The sequence below is a fragment of the Chiloscyllium plagiosum genome, unplaced genomic scaffold, assembly GCF_037043375.1.
Source record: "Chiloscyllium plagiosum isolate Xiang-an unplaced genomic scaffold, Cpla_swu_hap1 HiC_scaffold_16, whole genome shotgun sequence".
Taxonomy (NCBI): Eukaryota; Metazoa; Chordata; class Chondrichthyes; order Orectolobiformes; family Hemiscylliidae; genus Chiloscyllium; species Chiloscyllium plagiosum.
This window is the reverse complement of record NW_028270154.1, coordinates 92,428,894-92,445,890: the sequence shown is the minus strand read 5'-3', so window position 1 is coordinate 92,445,890 and position 16,997 is coordinate 92,428,894. Positions and strand designations below refer to the sequence as shown.

The 16,997-nt window shown below is 44.7% G+C and overlaps 1 protein-coding gene across 2 annotated transcripts in view; it reads right to left on the bottom strand.

The window, feature by feature from the left end:
* The window catches only part of fam193b (family with sequence similarity 193 member B), a 111,086-nt gene that overhangs the window by 59,139 nt on the left and 34,950 nt on the right, over positions 1-16,997 (bottom strand). For both annotated transcript variants that reach the window (XM_087995543.1, XM_087995544.1), the window contains exon 2: positions 1,905-2,135. In XM_087995543.1, coding sequence (XP_087851669.1) covers positions 1,905-2,135 — 231 coding nt within the window. The remainder of the gene's footprint in view (positions 1-1,904; positions 2,136-16,997) is intronic.

Genomic DNA, 16,997 nt, shown 5'->3' with positions numbered 1-16,997 from the left:
TGGTTGTCCTTTTCTTCCTCTCGAGTGAATCGGATTCCTGTGAGTGTGGCGTTGATGATCCAGTGTGTGTTCTCTATTTCAAACTCTACTGCGACCACTAGGACTCATAACGGCACACAAACCAACAGCCACTCTCAGACAACTCACCAGGACGAAGGACCCGATACCCAGCATGAGCAAACCCAATGTAGTGTACAAAATCCCATGCAAGGACTGCACAAAACACTACATAGAACAAACAGGAAGACAGTTAACAATCCACATCCATGAACACCAACTAGCCACAAAACGACACGACCAGCTATCCTTAGTAGCCAAACACTCCGATGACAAGCAACATGAGTTCGACTGGGACAACACTACTATTGTAGGACAAGCCAAACAGAGAACAGCCAGGGAATTCCTCGAGGCATGGCATTCATCCATAGATTCAATCAATAAGCACATCGACCTGGATCCAATATACCGGCCACTGCAGCGGACAGCTGGAACTGACAACCGGAAGCGGCAGATACAAATCACTATAAATGCCGGAGGAAACATCACAGACACGCTTCACAGGAGGCTCCCAAGCACTGAGGGTGTCTCATTACATTACATTACATTACTTTACATTACAGTGTGGAAACAGGTCCTTCAGCCCAACAAGTCCACACCGACCCGCCGAAGCGCAACCCACCCATACCTCTACATTTACCCCTTACTTAACACTACGGGCAATTTAGCATGTCCAATTCACCTGACCTGCACATCTTTAGACTGTGGGAGGAAACCCGAGCACCCGGAGGAAACCCACGCAGACACGGGGAGAACGTGCAAACTCCACACAGTCAGTCGCCTGAGGCGGGAATTGAACCCGGGTCTCCTAGACAGGGGACGAAACGTCAGCAACACAAATTCCCAGCTCGGCGAACAGAACCACAAGTTGTATAGGATATTGATTAGGCCACTATTTGAATACTGCATGCAATTCTGGTATCCCTGCTATAAGAAGGATGCTGTGAAACTTGAAAGGATTCAGAAAAGATTTACAAGGATGTTGCCAGGGTTGGAGGATTTGAGCCATAGGTAGAGGCTGAATAGACCGGGGCTATTTTCCCTGGAGCATTGGAGGCTGAGTCATGACCTTATAGAGGTTCATAAAATCAAGAGAGACATGGATAGGGTGAACAGACTAGGTCTTTTCCCCAGGGTGGTGGAGTCCAAAACTAAACGGCATCAGTTTAAAGTGAGAGCAGAAAGATTAGATTAGATTAGATTAGATTAGATTAGATTAGTTACAGTGTGGAAACAGGCCCTTCGGCCCAACAAATCCACACCGACCCGCCAAAGCGCAACCCACCCAGACCCATTCTCCTACATTTACCCCTTCACCTAACACTACGGGCAATTTAGCTTGGCTAATTCACCTAACCTGCACATTTTTGGACTGTGGGAGGAAACTGGAGTACCCAGAGGAAACCCACGCAGACACGGGGAGAATGTGCAAACTCCACACAGTCAGTTGCCTGAGGCGGGAATTGAACCCGGGTCTCTGGCGCCGTGAGGCAGCAGTGCTAACCGCTGTGCCACCGTGCCGCCCACAAAGATCTATTTAGGAAATCTGGTCGGCATGGACAAGTTGGACTGAAAGGTCTGATTCCCTGTAGTACATCTTTTATGACTCTATACCACAGAACAAAATGAGCATTTCACGTGATCACAATGCTAATACTTCTGATTCTGTAAGCTGATTCTACAGTATGACCAAGAGAATCAGATTAAATTTGCAGGTATAGCCCAGAATTCAGTCATGATAATTTATATTCTGAAAATAACAATATTAAATGGAACACAAAATTTCCCTTTCTTCCTATAATGCGCAACAAATATTTTAGATCATCACAAGTAAAATTCATTTTTACCATTAGGGTCTGTTCACAGATAGCCCGTTGCTGCTCCTCCTCTACTCGTCTTTGACATGCTTGGCATATCCAGAGAGGCACCCGTTCAAGACCGCCATGAGTTAATGCAGGTAGTGAATGTGCCAACTTCTTTAGATCCACAATCCCATTCTGTTGAGTTCCCCAATCCTTGCGTTCATGATGGCACAACAAACAACAGTCCTTTGCTGGCTGGTGGACAGTAAGGGTTGGCTGAAACGAAAAAAATCAGGTGTAATCAAAGGGTTTAAAAGATTTTCACAAACTAGGCCATTACTTGATTACCAACTAGCAGATAAGTACAATTACAGTAGTGATGTGCGAGGCAAACACATTCAACATGTAAAGGGTAGAGATGGCGAAGTACATTTCTTGTCTAAGTGAAGTCTGTGCTGTGCTTCAATAATCCTCATTCTCAATTGAGAGAGGTAATTTCGGTTTAAACTTTAAGATGTGCCTGGACCACAGACTGATCTATAATAAAAGACAAAACTTTTGTTTCTTTTCTAGAACATTTTATATACTCAAAAGTAGAATAGTTTAAATTGTGCAGAATGCTGACAATTTGTGAGCAGAGTAAAAACAAACAGGCTAGTTTAAATTGTGCAGAACGCTGACAATTTGTGAGCAGAGTAAAAACAAACAGGCCCTTGATTGATGAAACCATTAACACAGGCAGGGAAGGATGAGTCCTTGACTGATAAGACTCCAGGATAGGGAAACGACTCGAGAGACATCTGTTACAGATTGCACAGACAGAGAAGAATAAGTCTTTGACTGATAAGACTACAGGGTGAGAAAAACAACAACTTTAGAGACTCTGGAGACATTTGTTGCAGACTTTGTGATAAGAATAATGATGTTTTTAAGAATGTGAACCTCATGGCTTGTTAGAGCCAAGGAGAGGAGGGATTTGAACTGTATATAATGGGAGACTTTGTAAGCCTCAGCGCGCCTTTTCTTCAAGGGTGCCCAACTCTGCAGACTTGACTTGTTAATAAAACTTTGTTTTCCTGAATTTGTCTAGAGCGATTATTGAGAAGCGATTTTCGTTTCTAACAACTTGGGGGCTCGTCATCCGGGATCAACACTCCGGCCGCAAGGGGAGTTGAGGAAGGATATCGGAGAAGGTGCACCCTGCCGAGTTCGGCAGTCCCTGATTCCTTGCTTGTCGCCCCGCGCGGCTTGAGCGAGTGATATCCGGGAGGCTCAGGAAAACAAAGGAGGGGTGTACCCGAGGCAGTGGGAACGGTTAACGATCGAGTAATTTCGGTGCACCGAACCCAGGTAAGAAAAAAACTTGCGGGGACCGTGTTTCCGGAGGACTGGGGACCTACGGGGAGCCTGTGGATTTTTTTTTTCTACAGAGACGTGGGACTCAGGAATCTAGAGACCGGGGCTCGCCTGTGAGGGATTTTGCAGAGACCGTGTTTGAGGAGGAACGTGTACCTACGGGGTGCCTGTGATTTGTGTCACAGAGACGTAGGACACAGGAATCCAAAGACCGGGGGTGCCTGCAAAGGAACCTGGGCGATCACGGGACTGAAGGTCCCGGAATTGGCTACATTGTGATAGATTATCATGGGAAAAATACGAAGTCCTCGGAAATGGGAAATAAGGGATCTAAGGCGATTAAGGGAAAGGTAGGCTTAAACAGGGACAATGACACATACCCCGGGGTACCTGACGATAGTCCGTTAGGGAGAATGCTAAATAATTGGGATCAGGGTGGAAGAAAGGGAAAATCTAAAAGGAAGATGGTAAAATACTGTCAAAAGTGGTCCCAGAAACCTATTCAGGGCGACTCAGTGTGGTGGCCTAGATTCGGTACTGACGAAGACTGGGTCCGGCAAGCCCTCATTTTATATGTCAATTCAAAACCTGATGTTAATCTGGAAGAAAGTGATTATGCCCTTTGTTGGCTACCGGTTACGATATCTTGCCAAATGCAGGTAACTAATAAAGACTCGAAAGGGCAGAAAGAATGGGACCCTTTAGATCACTTACCGCCGCCCTACGTGACCCCGTCTGCCCCACAAAATGTTCCTTCGGGTGACGACGATTCAGGGGAAGGGAAAGAAAATGGGGAGGAATCACAAACTACCTCAGGGGTACAGACCAGATCTCAAGCTGGAAAGGGTCACAGACAAAACCCTGTCTCGATTGCAAGAATGAATCCACTCCGGGAAGTGCCCATGGGGGGCGAGGAGGGAAGGACGGGATATGTGAACATTCCCTTGACGAGTACTGAAGTACGGAATTTCAGGAGGGAGATGAAGGGTCTACTAGAGCACCCCATGGGACTTGCTGAACAATTGGATCAGTTCCTGGGTCCGAATACTTACACGTGGGAAGAGATGTGTTCCATCATGAAAACATTGTTCTCTAGCCAGGAGCGTCAGATGATACGACAAGCTGCGCTCTTGGTCTGGGAGAGAGAGGGGGGAGAAGGAGGGGAGCAGAAGTTTCCCCTCACCGACCCCGAGTGGGATAAGAACACGGAGGGAGGACGACGCAACATGAGAGACATGCGGGAATATTGGATAAAAGGAATAAGACACGCAGCCCCGAAGGGGCACAATTTTACCAAGGCCTTTGGTAATCATCAAAACCCGGAGGAAACCCCTACGGACTTCCTAGACAGGATTAGGAAGAATTTGCAGCAGTTTGCTGGGGTGGACCCTGAGACGGACGTGGGGCAACAACTCATACGGGTAGAGTTTGTATCAAAAGCCTGGCCGGACATACGAAAGAAGTTAGAGAAAATGGATGATTGGGATAGTAAATCTTTAAGTGAACTACTACGGGAGGCGCAAAAGGTGTTTGTGAGAAGGGACGATGAGAAGCAAAGGAAGGCGACAAAGATAATGATGCAAACGGTGCAACAAATGACAGCTGGAAGAAAGGAAAAGGGAGAGCCGTGGCAGAAACAGGAAAGGGGAGAGTCGTGGCAAGAGCAGAGGAAAAGAGAACCATGGCCGGAACAAAGGAAGAGTGGAGGAACGCGAGACCGCGACAGGGAAACGAAGAGGACACTCAGATGTTACTATTGTAATGAAGAGGGACATTTTAAACGGGAGTGCTCCCGCTACAAGCGGGAGGTGAGGTCGTACGCCCTGATGGAGGAAGATTAGGGAGGTCGGGGGTTCCTACCCTTGGGGCAAAAGGACTATCGACAGGAACCCCTGGTAAACTTGAAAGTAGGGCCCCAAGGATCGGAGATCACATTTATGGTGGACTTGGGAGCCGAAAGATCAAGTATAATCCAAATACCCCCCGGCACCCGAGCAGGAGGAAAAGTTATGGGGGTATCTGGAATTGGAGGACAGAAATTACAAGTCCCAGTGGTGGAGGACGTGGAAATTGGGTATGAAAACAGAACTACTAAACGAGACCTCCTTCTACTGCCATCGGCAGGGTTTAATTTGTTAGGAAGAGACTTGCAGGTCAAACTAGGGATCGGAACGGTACCAAATAACGGGGAAATGGTGGTAAGGTTGTTCGCCCTCACCGAAGAAGATGATCAACAAATAGACCCGGAAGTATGGTACCGAGAGGGGAACAGAGGGGGTCTAAACATCAAACCTCTCCAAATCACCATGTTACCAGGAAGAGGCCCGGTAAGAAGGAAACAATACCCGATTGCTATGGAAGGACGGGAGGGGTTACAACCTGTGATAGAAAGATTAATCACAGATGGACTACTGGAGGAATGCATGTCCCCTTTCAATACTCCAATACTCCCTGTGAGGAAGCCGGACGGGACATATAGGCTGGTGCAAGACTTGCGGGGGTTGAATGAAGTAGTCCAGGCTAGATACCCGGTGGTACCTAATCCCTACACGTTAATGAGTAAAATTCCCCCCGAACATGAATGGTTCAGCGTAATAGATCTGAAGGATGCTTTCTGGAGTTGCCCCTTGACGAAGAAAGTCGGAACCTTTTTGCCTTTGAATGGGAGAATCCCTTCACAGGACGAAAACGACAGTTAAGATGGACGGTCTTGCCGCAGGGATTCACGGAGTCACCCAATTTGTTTGGACAAATACTGGAGCAGATCTTAGGAGGATTTCGGTGTAACGCGGAGAATCAATTGCTCCAATATGTCGATGATCTCTTACTCTCAGGACCAAGAGAAGAGGAGGTACGAGCAGACACCGTTGCCCTGCTGAACTTCCTGGGGAAACAGGGTCTACGCGGCTCCAGGACAAAACTCCAGTTTGTGGAGCGAGAAGTAAGATATCTGGGCCATCAAGTCAGTAAGGGGCACCGCCGTATCACGCCAGAACGAATATCAGGAATTACGGGTATGCCAATACCCAGGACGAAGAAGGAAGTCAGACAATTCCTGGGACTAGTAGGGTATTGCCGGATATGGATTGAAAGTTACACCACTTTAGTAAAATTTTTGTACGACAAACTGGGACAAGAAGGACAAAAGGTGGACTGGTCAGATGAGGAGGAGCAGCGATTTAATATTATTAAAAATAAACTGATTCGAGCTCCGGTATTGGCTTTACCCACCCTGAAGGAACCGTTCCAGTTATATGTCAATAGCGCCGGCGGAATTGCCCAGGGTGTGCTTACTCAGCTGCGGGCAGGGAAACGTCAGCCGGTTGCATTTTTGTCAAAAATGTTAGGACCCTGTGTCATGTGGATGGCCGACCTGTATACAGGCAGTGGCAGCTACGGCAATGTTAGTAGAAGAGGCCCGAAAACTTACCTTTGGAGGAAGGATCACAATATACTCCCCACATTCGGTTAGTACCATACTGGCTCAAAAGGCTCACCGCTGGTTAACAGACTCTCGCATCCTGAAGTATGAGACGATTTTGATGACCGGGAACGATCTCAATTTTGCAAAAGATCTCAGTTGCAACCCAGCCCAGTTTCTGTACGGACGTCCTGCAGATGGGGAACAGGAGCATGATTGTGTGGAATTTGTGGACTTGCAGACCAAGAACCAAGAATTTGTGGACTTGCAAGAAGCCCCGCTGGGTGAGGGACAGGAACTGTATATCGACGGGTCCTCCCGGTGCATCAGTGGAGTACGATACAGTGGCTATGCTGTCATAGATGGTGCAACGAAACGGGCGATTGAGTCCGGACGACTGCCCGGGAAGTGGTCAGCCCAATCCTGTGAGTTGTACGCCCTCCAGAAGGCCCTGAAGTTGTTGGAAGGGAAAGTGGGAACCATATATACGGAGTCGTTCATACTTTCGGGAAAATCTGGAAAGAGCGAGGATTGATAACTTCCCGGGGAAAAGAATTAGCTCACGAACAAATGATCAGCCTAACGTTGGAAGCCCTGGCGTTACCTGCGGAACTTGCAGTAGTCCATGTACCCGGTCACCAGAAGGGGTCGACACCGGAAGCGGTGGGAAACCGGCTGGCAGACGAGGAAGCCAAGCGGGCAGCGGTCGAAAAATCCGTCCAATTGTTAACATTAATACCGTTGAGGGAAGGGCTCGCTAAACAACCCGTCTTCACCCAGGGGGAGATTGATAAAATGGATCAATTGGGTGCCCGGCTAGATACTAACAGGAAGTGGACGGTTCCTGATGGGAGACAAGTACAGAACAAACAGATCACCCGGGGTATTCTGCACCGATTACACCATCAGACCCACTGGGGGGTGCAAGCCATGTGTGATACAATCCTGAGAGACTATGTATGCAGGGGGATATACACATTAGCCCAACAAGAGGTAGTCGGATGCCCCACTTGCCGGCGTATTAATCAGAAGGCCATGCGTTCTATGCCAGCCGGTGGTCAGCCCCTCGCGATTAGGCCATTTCAGAGGATCCAAGTCGACTTTACAGAATTACCCCCAGTACAGAGATGGAAATATCTGCTAGTAATAGTAGACCATTTCACTCACTGGGTAGAGGCTTTCCCAACTGCCAAAGACGATGCACCAACCGTGGCCCGACTGTTGTTAGAGAACATAATCCCGAGATATGGCATAATGGAATCTATCGACTCCGACTGCGGGACGCATTTTATTTCTAAGCTACACCATTTGATCTGTACTGCCCTGGGTATCCAATGGAAATTCCACGCACCCTGGCATCCTCAGAGTTCGGGTCGAGTTGAGAGAATGAATGGCACGCTCAAGACCCAATTGACTAAGCTGATGTTAGAAACTAAGTTACCCTGGCCAAAGTGCCTGCCCATTGCCCTATTGAGGATACGTACGGCACCTCGCCGAGATGTCGGGGTTTCCCCCTATGAAATGCTGTTCGGATTACTGTATTGGAGTAAGGTTGATGGATGTCCCACTCTACAAGGGGGGGATGTATTTATCCGAACCTATTTACTGGCCTTATCCCGTTCTTTTGCAGAACTCCGGAGGAAAGGTCTCCTGGCTCAGACTCCGCCGCTCGACTTCCTCCTGCATAAGGTGGAGCCCGGAGATTGGATACTTGTTAAGACCTGGAAGGCCGAAAAGCTCCAGCTGCGGTGGGAAGGACCGTTCCTGGTTCTATTAACAACTGAAGCAGCTGTTCGGACGAAAGAAAAAGGGTGGGTCCACGCATCAAGGATAAAGGGGCCTGTTCCGCCTGAAGAAGAAAGCACCTGGACATGCGAGCAAGGGGACAAGCCGTTGTCGGTAAAACTGAAAAGACAGCAATAATGAACTCTACTTGGACTGTATTGGTGGGGATATTGATCAGTTTACTCCTGTATGTGGGGGAGGGTGAGGGGAGATGTGACAAATGTCGAACTACAGTAAGACTTGGGATTCGAATCTATTCGGGATCATTTGTGTCCCATTCCTATGTGGACGATAGGTGTTACGATGTGAATGCACGCCATGAATGTTGGGAGGATGGGAGACCCTATTATCAGATATATAATAAAGGATACGGTGGCAAAATCCATGGATGCCCTATAAATGACCGCTGGGTGTGTATTAGCAAAACTGGGAGGTGGGACCTATCCTCCGTGTTGCTCAGGGAGCAGGTTGACAGAGTCAAGGAGACCAAGATACAGATCACTGATCGGGGGTTGGGGAAAGAGCAAGACCGTCAGGGAACGGTCGTGCTCCCTAAAGTGCCATCTGTATACGCAGAGGTAGAAGGAAAGATTGAACTCCCTGATGTTACACAAAACCTGTTTATTGATCTCACCTCTAGAATAGCCACTGTTTTAAATGTTAGCAATTGCTGGGTCTGTGGGGGGCCGCATATGTCGGAACAATGGCCGTGGACTGGTCAAAGCTTAGACATAGGGGAATTGCTGCAAACCACTTGGACTCATGACAACAACAGAAAAAGCCAGGGGTGGAGACTGACAAACAGCCCTGAGGGCCAGTTCTGTATTGAAGGCAAGGGGACCGTGAAGGTAGGGATTAGCCCCTGTCAGAATATATTGGATGCAACCACGCGAGTATGGTGGCCTGAGAATATTGCTTGGTACATTGCAAACCGAGATCATCAAAATTGCATTCGGTTACGTTCTGATTCCTCCTCTTACGAGCTAAGTGCGGACCCTTCCGATGGCATGAAAAGAGTGTGGAGCTGTGGTTGTCAGGGGAATCAATGCTGGAATAATCCTGTCCAGACTCTGCCACGGGGTCAACAATCCGAATACTGGAATTGCAGTGGTCCTGGTCCTTTTGAGGGCGTCCCTGGGGTAAAGGAGTTGTGGGATGACGTTGTGAGGCAGGGAGGGCCTGCTCCAGATGGCCTATTTTGGATATGCGGTAATCAGGCATATTCCAAACTGCCCATGGGATGGGCTGGAGTATGCTTCCTGGGTCTAATAAGATCTGAATTCTTCCTATTACCCCGGGAGGAAGGCGATGATTTGGGAGTTAAACTCTTTGACTCCCTGCGTAGGTCGCTAAGGGATATCCAAGTCGGTGATTGGGGGGGATGAGTGGCCACCGGCCCGGATTATTGAATACTGCGGGCCGGCTACGTGGGCACAGGACGGATCATGGGGATATCGTACTCCTATCTATATGTTAAATCGAATTATCAGGCTCCAAGCAGTCGTAGAGGTCATTACTAACCGGACTGCCCTGGCCCTAGAGTTGTTGGCTCAGCAGCAAGATCAGATGAGGGCTGCTATATATCAAAACCGACTTGCCTTCGATTATCTGTTGGCCTCGGAGGGGGGTGTGTGCGGGAAATTTAACCTGACAAACTGCTGTCTAGAAATTGACGATAATGGTAAAGCGGTTTTGAAAATTTCCGATGAAATTCGGAAATTGGCCCATGTGCCAGTACAATCTTGGCGTCCTCTTAGTGGCATCGGATGGTGGGATGGTCTCCTAGGTGGTAGCTGGTGGCGCACGGCGTTGCTGGTGGTTGGGGGAGGCATGATTCTTCTTCTCGTATTACCCTGCCTAACTCCCTGTATTCAGTTTTTAATTCAGAAAAATATTTCCCGACTCCAGGCAGTGGTGGTTCCACAACATGGGACGCGGGAACTTAAAGTGATGTTGCTGCGAAAGACCAAGGATTTCCCGGGCCCTTGAGGGAGGGGGGGCTTATCTTGGTCAGGCACATCTTAAAGAAAGAAAAGGGTGGAATTGTGAGAGGTAATTTCGGTTTAAACTTTAAGATGTGCCTGGACCACAGACTGATCTATAATAAAAGACAAAACTTTTGTTTCTTTTCTAGAACATTTTATATACTCAAAAGTAGAATAGTTTAAATTGTGCAGAATGCTGACAATTTGTGAGCAGAGTAAAAACAAACAGGCTAGTTTAAATTGTGCAGAACGCTGACAATTTGTGAGCAGAGTAAAAACAAACAGGCCCTTGATTGATGAAACCATTAACACAGGCAGGGAAGGATGAGTCCTTGACTGATAAGACTCCAGGATAGGGAAACGACTCGAGAGACATCTGTTACAGATTGCACAGACAGAGAAGAATAAGTCTTTGACTGATAAGACTACAGGGTGAGAAAAACAACAACTTTAGAGACTCTGGAGACATTTGTTGCAGACTTTGTGATAAGAATAATGATGTTTTTAAGAATGTGAACCTCATGGCTTGTTAGAGCCAAGGAGAGGAGGGATTTGAACTGTATATAATGGGAGACTTTGTAAGCCTCAGCGCGCCTTTTCTTCAAGGGTGCCGAACTCTGCAGACTTGACTTGTTAATAAAACTTTGTTTTCCTGAATTTGTCTAGAGCGATTATTGAGAAGCGATTTTCGTTTCTAACATCAATCGTTACCAATATTTCCCATTCAGCTTTGCTTTATTAACCATCATTATGCAATGGAGTTCCAATCAATATGCATTTCATAATCACAGTCAACAAAACTGGGCAACCCTTCAAGTGCTATTTCACCAATCGTTTGTCAATTTGTATCACTGTCACTTGTATTTTGCAGTATTGTACACCAACTTCCTAATTGTCAGAAATTGCAGCAAAAAATTACAAACCTTTAACTGGCACAATAGGAATTTGCTCCAGCGAATCAAATGATATCTAAAATATTGCATCAATATCATTATCTCGTCACTTAATTTTAATATTCTATCCTCAGAGTCATAGAGCATGGAAACAGACCCTTAGGTCCAACCAGACCACGCTGAACACAATCCCAAACTAAACTAGTCCCACCTGCCTGCTCCAAGCCCATATCCCTCCAAACCTTTACTATTCATGTACTTCTCCAAATATCTTTTAAATGTTGCAATTGTGCCCACACCCACCGCTTCCTCAGGAAGCACATTCCACATGCGAACCACCCTCTGGGCAAACAGTTTGCACGTCTTCTTTATCATCTCTCATCTTAAAAACATGCCCCTAATCTTGAAAATCCCCCATCCTCGGGAAAAGACACAAAGCTTAACCAGTGTAAAATGATGGCATGATGGTAAATTCAATGACTAAGAGATAGCGAGAACTGCAGATGATGGGGAAGTCAGAGTCGATAAAGTGTAGCACTGAAAAAAGCACAGCAGGTCAGGCAGCATCCGAGGAGCAAGAGTTGATGTTTCGGGCATAACCTTTCATCAGGACTTCATTGTCTCTCTTGCTCCTCAGATGTTGCCTGACCTGCTGTGCTTTTCCCAGCACCACATTTTATCCAATGTTACTGGACTAGTAATTCAGATGTCGAGGCTAATGCTCAGGGGACATGGGTTCAAATCTACCAACACCACAACTGGAATTTAAATTAAATTAATCAAATCTAGAACAGAAAGCCAGTCTTAGCAGCGATGATCATGGCAGTTCAAACAACATCGAGTGCTGTAAAAATCCATCCGGTATACTCAAAGGAATGCAATGTACTATCCTTACCTGGTCTGAACTACAGGCGACTCCAGATGCACAATAATGTTGTCTGAAAATGGCTCTGCAAACTACTCAGCTCGATGGAAATTTGAGACAGGCAACAATGCTGGCCTTACCAGTTATCTCTGTATCCATTAAAGATTTTTTTAAAAAAATCTACTTGAACATTATTCGTGATGATAAAAAGAACGACTATCATACGTCTCACAACCAATCAAACTGGGAACTCTACCAGTGATATTTGGGGGGTGGAGGGTTGAAGTTAACCAAATCAAAATGGTTTGTATGACAAAAGATTTCAAAAAGGTTTATACAGACAAGGTAAGAGAATCCAGACCAAAGGACACAAACATAACATCTAGAGCCAGGACATTTGGAAGAAAATTCATGAAATCTTTATTTAGCATGTAAGGTAATAGAAAAATGAAACTGGCTCTGCATGTTGGGGCAATTTAAATTTTCAACACTGAGCCAGATAGGCTTATTCAGGGATATATGTCAAAGGCAGGAAGACAGAGTAAATGTATAGATGATATAACAAGTGATTCAAAAGCAGACCACGCTTAATGGGCTAGGTGATATTTCGCACCTGATCCAGAAGGGTGTAATAACAACTCTGGATAGATTGATTAGAGAATATCTATACTTCTTAGCTTCAGTATTAAAGCATTAAATAACAAAAAGGCAATCCCTAATATCCTATTTTTAAAAAAATCTTAATACTTTTACTTCAGTTATAGGTTTCTGCTCAGCAACTTCAAAGGTTTCTTGCTATGGAAGTAATGCAATTGTAGACTCGTCAATTGGGACATAATTTGCTGCCCAAGTAATACCAAGGTTAATGGCCTTCAATGTTTTTCTGTGCAAGTGGTGAAGTAAATTTAAATGGGAAGGTGTCATCCCGCTTCCCCTCTCCCCCCTCCCCCCACCCCTCCCCGTCAGTCGAAGTAAAACACTCAGAGACACGGTATAGTTTTACCTCCTTCATCTTTATTCCGTGCCCTGGAGGGAGAGAGAACGATCACCCATGTGCACAGAGACATGAGTTCTCGGTCTTCTCTCTCAAACAGCAGTTTCTTAATGAATTATATAGTGACTTTACAAGGAAGAGCATCCAGATAAGGCAACATACATATTAATTGGGTGACTGTTACAATCTGCGAGCATCAACAGTAAAGATTAAACCATCTGCTGTTACACAATGAATGTTCTTAATCTTAACTGGCTTCACATAATGAATATTTCTTACCTTGTTAAACTGACCTGACATACTGAATGCTGCCAATATTGTTAAATACCTCTACGTAATGAATGCTTTTCCACCTTGTTAACCCATTACCCTTGCCTCCAGCACCCCATTGTTAACTAAGTTTTTAAATGATCTGAGTCATGCTCAGCTGAACATCTTCTTTCACAAAAACTCAAAATTTAACTCTCTCCCTCCCTGTTCATATCTTATACATATTCTCACAGTACATGCCTTAATTCAAACATCCACAAGTTGCTGTTGGAGTTGCTCTGCTGTCATCAATGACATGAAAATGTTATTTTGTTGGCTATCTCAACAACAATCAAAACTCAGCAAACAGTGTGAATTTAGCATTTACAAAAACTGAGTTAAATTTTTTACAATTCAAAGTATCTTTGATACTAAGTGATAATCTTAACTACATTCATAGTTAAGTCTCTCTGGCAATGAAAATCAACCATTCCAAGAGCAGAGTTTCACTTCTTCAAATTTTAATTGTAAAAGTAAAACATTTTAAAGTTGAATTTTAATTATGAATTTGTTTCTTGCTCTCAATCCAATCTTTCTCTTCCTTTATTTCTCTTTTAGTACAAGACAAACACACCAGCTCCACTCCACTCCCTGGCCACTGTCCAATGCTGAACCAAATTATTTGCAACCAAAATTTGTGTTGTTATCTCCAAGGCCTGCTTCCAATTCTATAGTCACAACCAATTCTGTCCTGTTCCAGAAAACAATATCAATAATGCCTCTACATTTGAATGTTCAAACCCTCTCTTGGCAAGCTTTCCAGTTTCTAACCTCCAGACTTGAACTCATCTACAACTCTGCATGGCCTTAACTCTAGTCTAAAGCATCAATTTTTTTAAGGCTGCCAGCATCATAGATGCCAGTGAAACAACATTTACGCAGCAATGACTTGCTCAATAAATCAACAGTTTGGATTCTAGGAGTATTATCAACTTGTGACTTTATTACAATCTTGGTCCAAACATTAGCAAAGGAGCTACATGCCAGAGATATAGCATCATAAAGTTCAAGCAAAACTGGAGTGAATAGAAATTGGGGGAAAGTCTTTATTAGTTCACATCACACCCAGCACCAAGGAAGATGACTGTGGCTCTTGGAGGCCGATCAACTTAGCCAAGGACATCATTGTATGAGTTCCTCAGTGCTGTGCCCTAATGTCAACTATCTTGAAGTGCTTCATCAATGATCTCCCCTCCATAAGGTCAGATGCACCTTGTTCAATATTACCCACAACTCTTTTGTAAATGTAACACCCCTTGAGCAACAAGTTCATTCCAACATCGATACTTGGAGTTCAAAATAGTAGGGCATATTTATGCAACACAATGACCATTTACTACAACAATGTAAAATTCCTCTTCAGAATTTAGAATTATGACATATGTAATCAACAAGAAAGGGAGGACTGCAGATGCTGGAGAAGTCATAGTCGAAAAGGGTGGCATTTGAAATGCACAGGTCAGGCAGCATCCAAAGAGCAGGAGAGTCGATGTTTTGGGCATAAGTCCTTCATCAGGAATATTGAGGGGTAAGGGGATGAGAGATAATTATGGGTGGGTGTATACAGGAGTTTAGTGAAAAGCATACAAAGTTGCCAATCTCCAGTATCATCTTAGGTACAACAGGTACCTAGGTACAGAACCTTAGGTATAAGTAGAAAATAAAGATATAAAGTTCAAAGTTCAGCATGACTGTACTTCTTAAGTGCTTAGCCATAGGCCTGAATCCAGGCTCTTCCACCCCAATGCTGAGGCCATTACCAGCATGGGTCTCCCCCTCGCTGAGCTGCCGCCACAGAATCATGTCACCATTCTTCAATGCCATCTTGCTTCTATCAACAATGTTGCAGCCACGAGAATGCACTGGGCTGATCTCGGCAATGCAGCTGCCACTGAAGCTGCCAGGTGGTCTCCCCAGTAGGTAACTAAGGTTAAAGTAAAAATAAAAGCCAAAGAGAGAGAAAAAAGTAAAAGCAGACAGAGCACGAGTCAATGTAGTGCTTCGCCTCAAGTGCAAGCTGGCTCGGCCCATTACCATCGAAGTCTTCCAAGGATAAGAGGCAAGTAGAAAGGGGAATAAAAAAGGAAAAAATAAAACGACAAGCTCCAGCTCAGGGCCCCTACCATGCCACCATCTTAGATCCTAATCCTAACCTTATTACCACCATATTGACAGCATTATCATGCTGAAGCTCACCCCACCATAAACATTTTCAAAGTTACCAATTAGAAACCCAACAAGCACAGCCTCAAACATACGTTTGTGAAAGGAGAGACTGGGAATTCTGTAACAAGTAATTCACTTCCTAGCTCTTCAAAGCCTATCTACCATTTACAAGGCACAAGTCAGGAGTTTGCTGGAATACTCTTCAATAGCCTGGATGAGTGCAACTCTAAACAACACTCATGAAATTTATCTTCATCCAAGAAAAAGCAGCCCAATTAAAGTGGTACTCCAACCATCAACACAGATTCACCCTCAACACTGGCACACAGTGACAGCAGTGTGCACCATCTCTGCTGCATTTGAATTTCATATTCAAATAACGTAATCAGCAAAATCCCCTCCAAGTCATGCACCAACCCAACTTGGAACTAGACTGTAATTTCTTCATTCTCAATGGATCAATGCCCTACAACTTTTAGCCTTCACAGTACTCTATCGTGAAAACCACGACAGATAATTGTCTTCCCGAGCCAGTGGGGATGGAAAATAAATGCCGATCTGTCAAAATAACCACATCCCATGAGCAATTTGCTGCAGTTGTCGGTTTCCAATTTGAGCAACTTGCCAGGTTACAGAATCTGAAACCTTAACAATCAAGTATAGCATTATTAGATTCCTTGCTACAACAAATTACGCACTTCCATTGAATGACTCATCACTTGAAAAGATTGATTGTATTGGGCACAATTCATCTTTCAACAAACTATGTGGGATTAACTGACCTAACTCTCTGCAAATTATTTTGGTTGCTTCCTTCTAATACCCCATAATATAATTGTATTATGTAAATGTTGAGCTGACAACTGGACAATGCTTCTAATTTTGTTTTTTTCAAATTGTTAACTAGGGAAACAGGCAGAAGTAAGTCTGTTTGAGATATTGGTTTGAATTAGTTTACCTATACAGCGGCTTTTATTAAAGGCTTTCAACCTAAGTGGCTGTACATTGATCAGGAGATACTGTACCAATAATTTGGAGATGGACCACAGGACTAAGAAGAATAATCCATTCTTTTGTTCAGTCATTTAACCTCTAATGAAACAATCAGATTCAATTCTGTGATGTACGAATAGGTAAATCTCTGCAAAGTTGTCTGTGATATACTTTTAATTTGCATCATCTCACCTTTCCAATTTAATGCCACTTAAAATAGATCGCAAATATTAAATATCTAAATTGAGTTATGCCGCAGTTAGTTTTCATGCAACTTACCGTTTACAATAATACAAGATAATTTTATCTTCCATTTTCTCCAGGAATGAAGTGATCTTCCACTTCAGCACCAAGCTAGAGGCAATTATTTC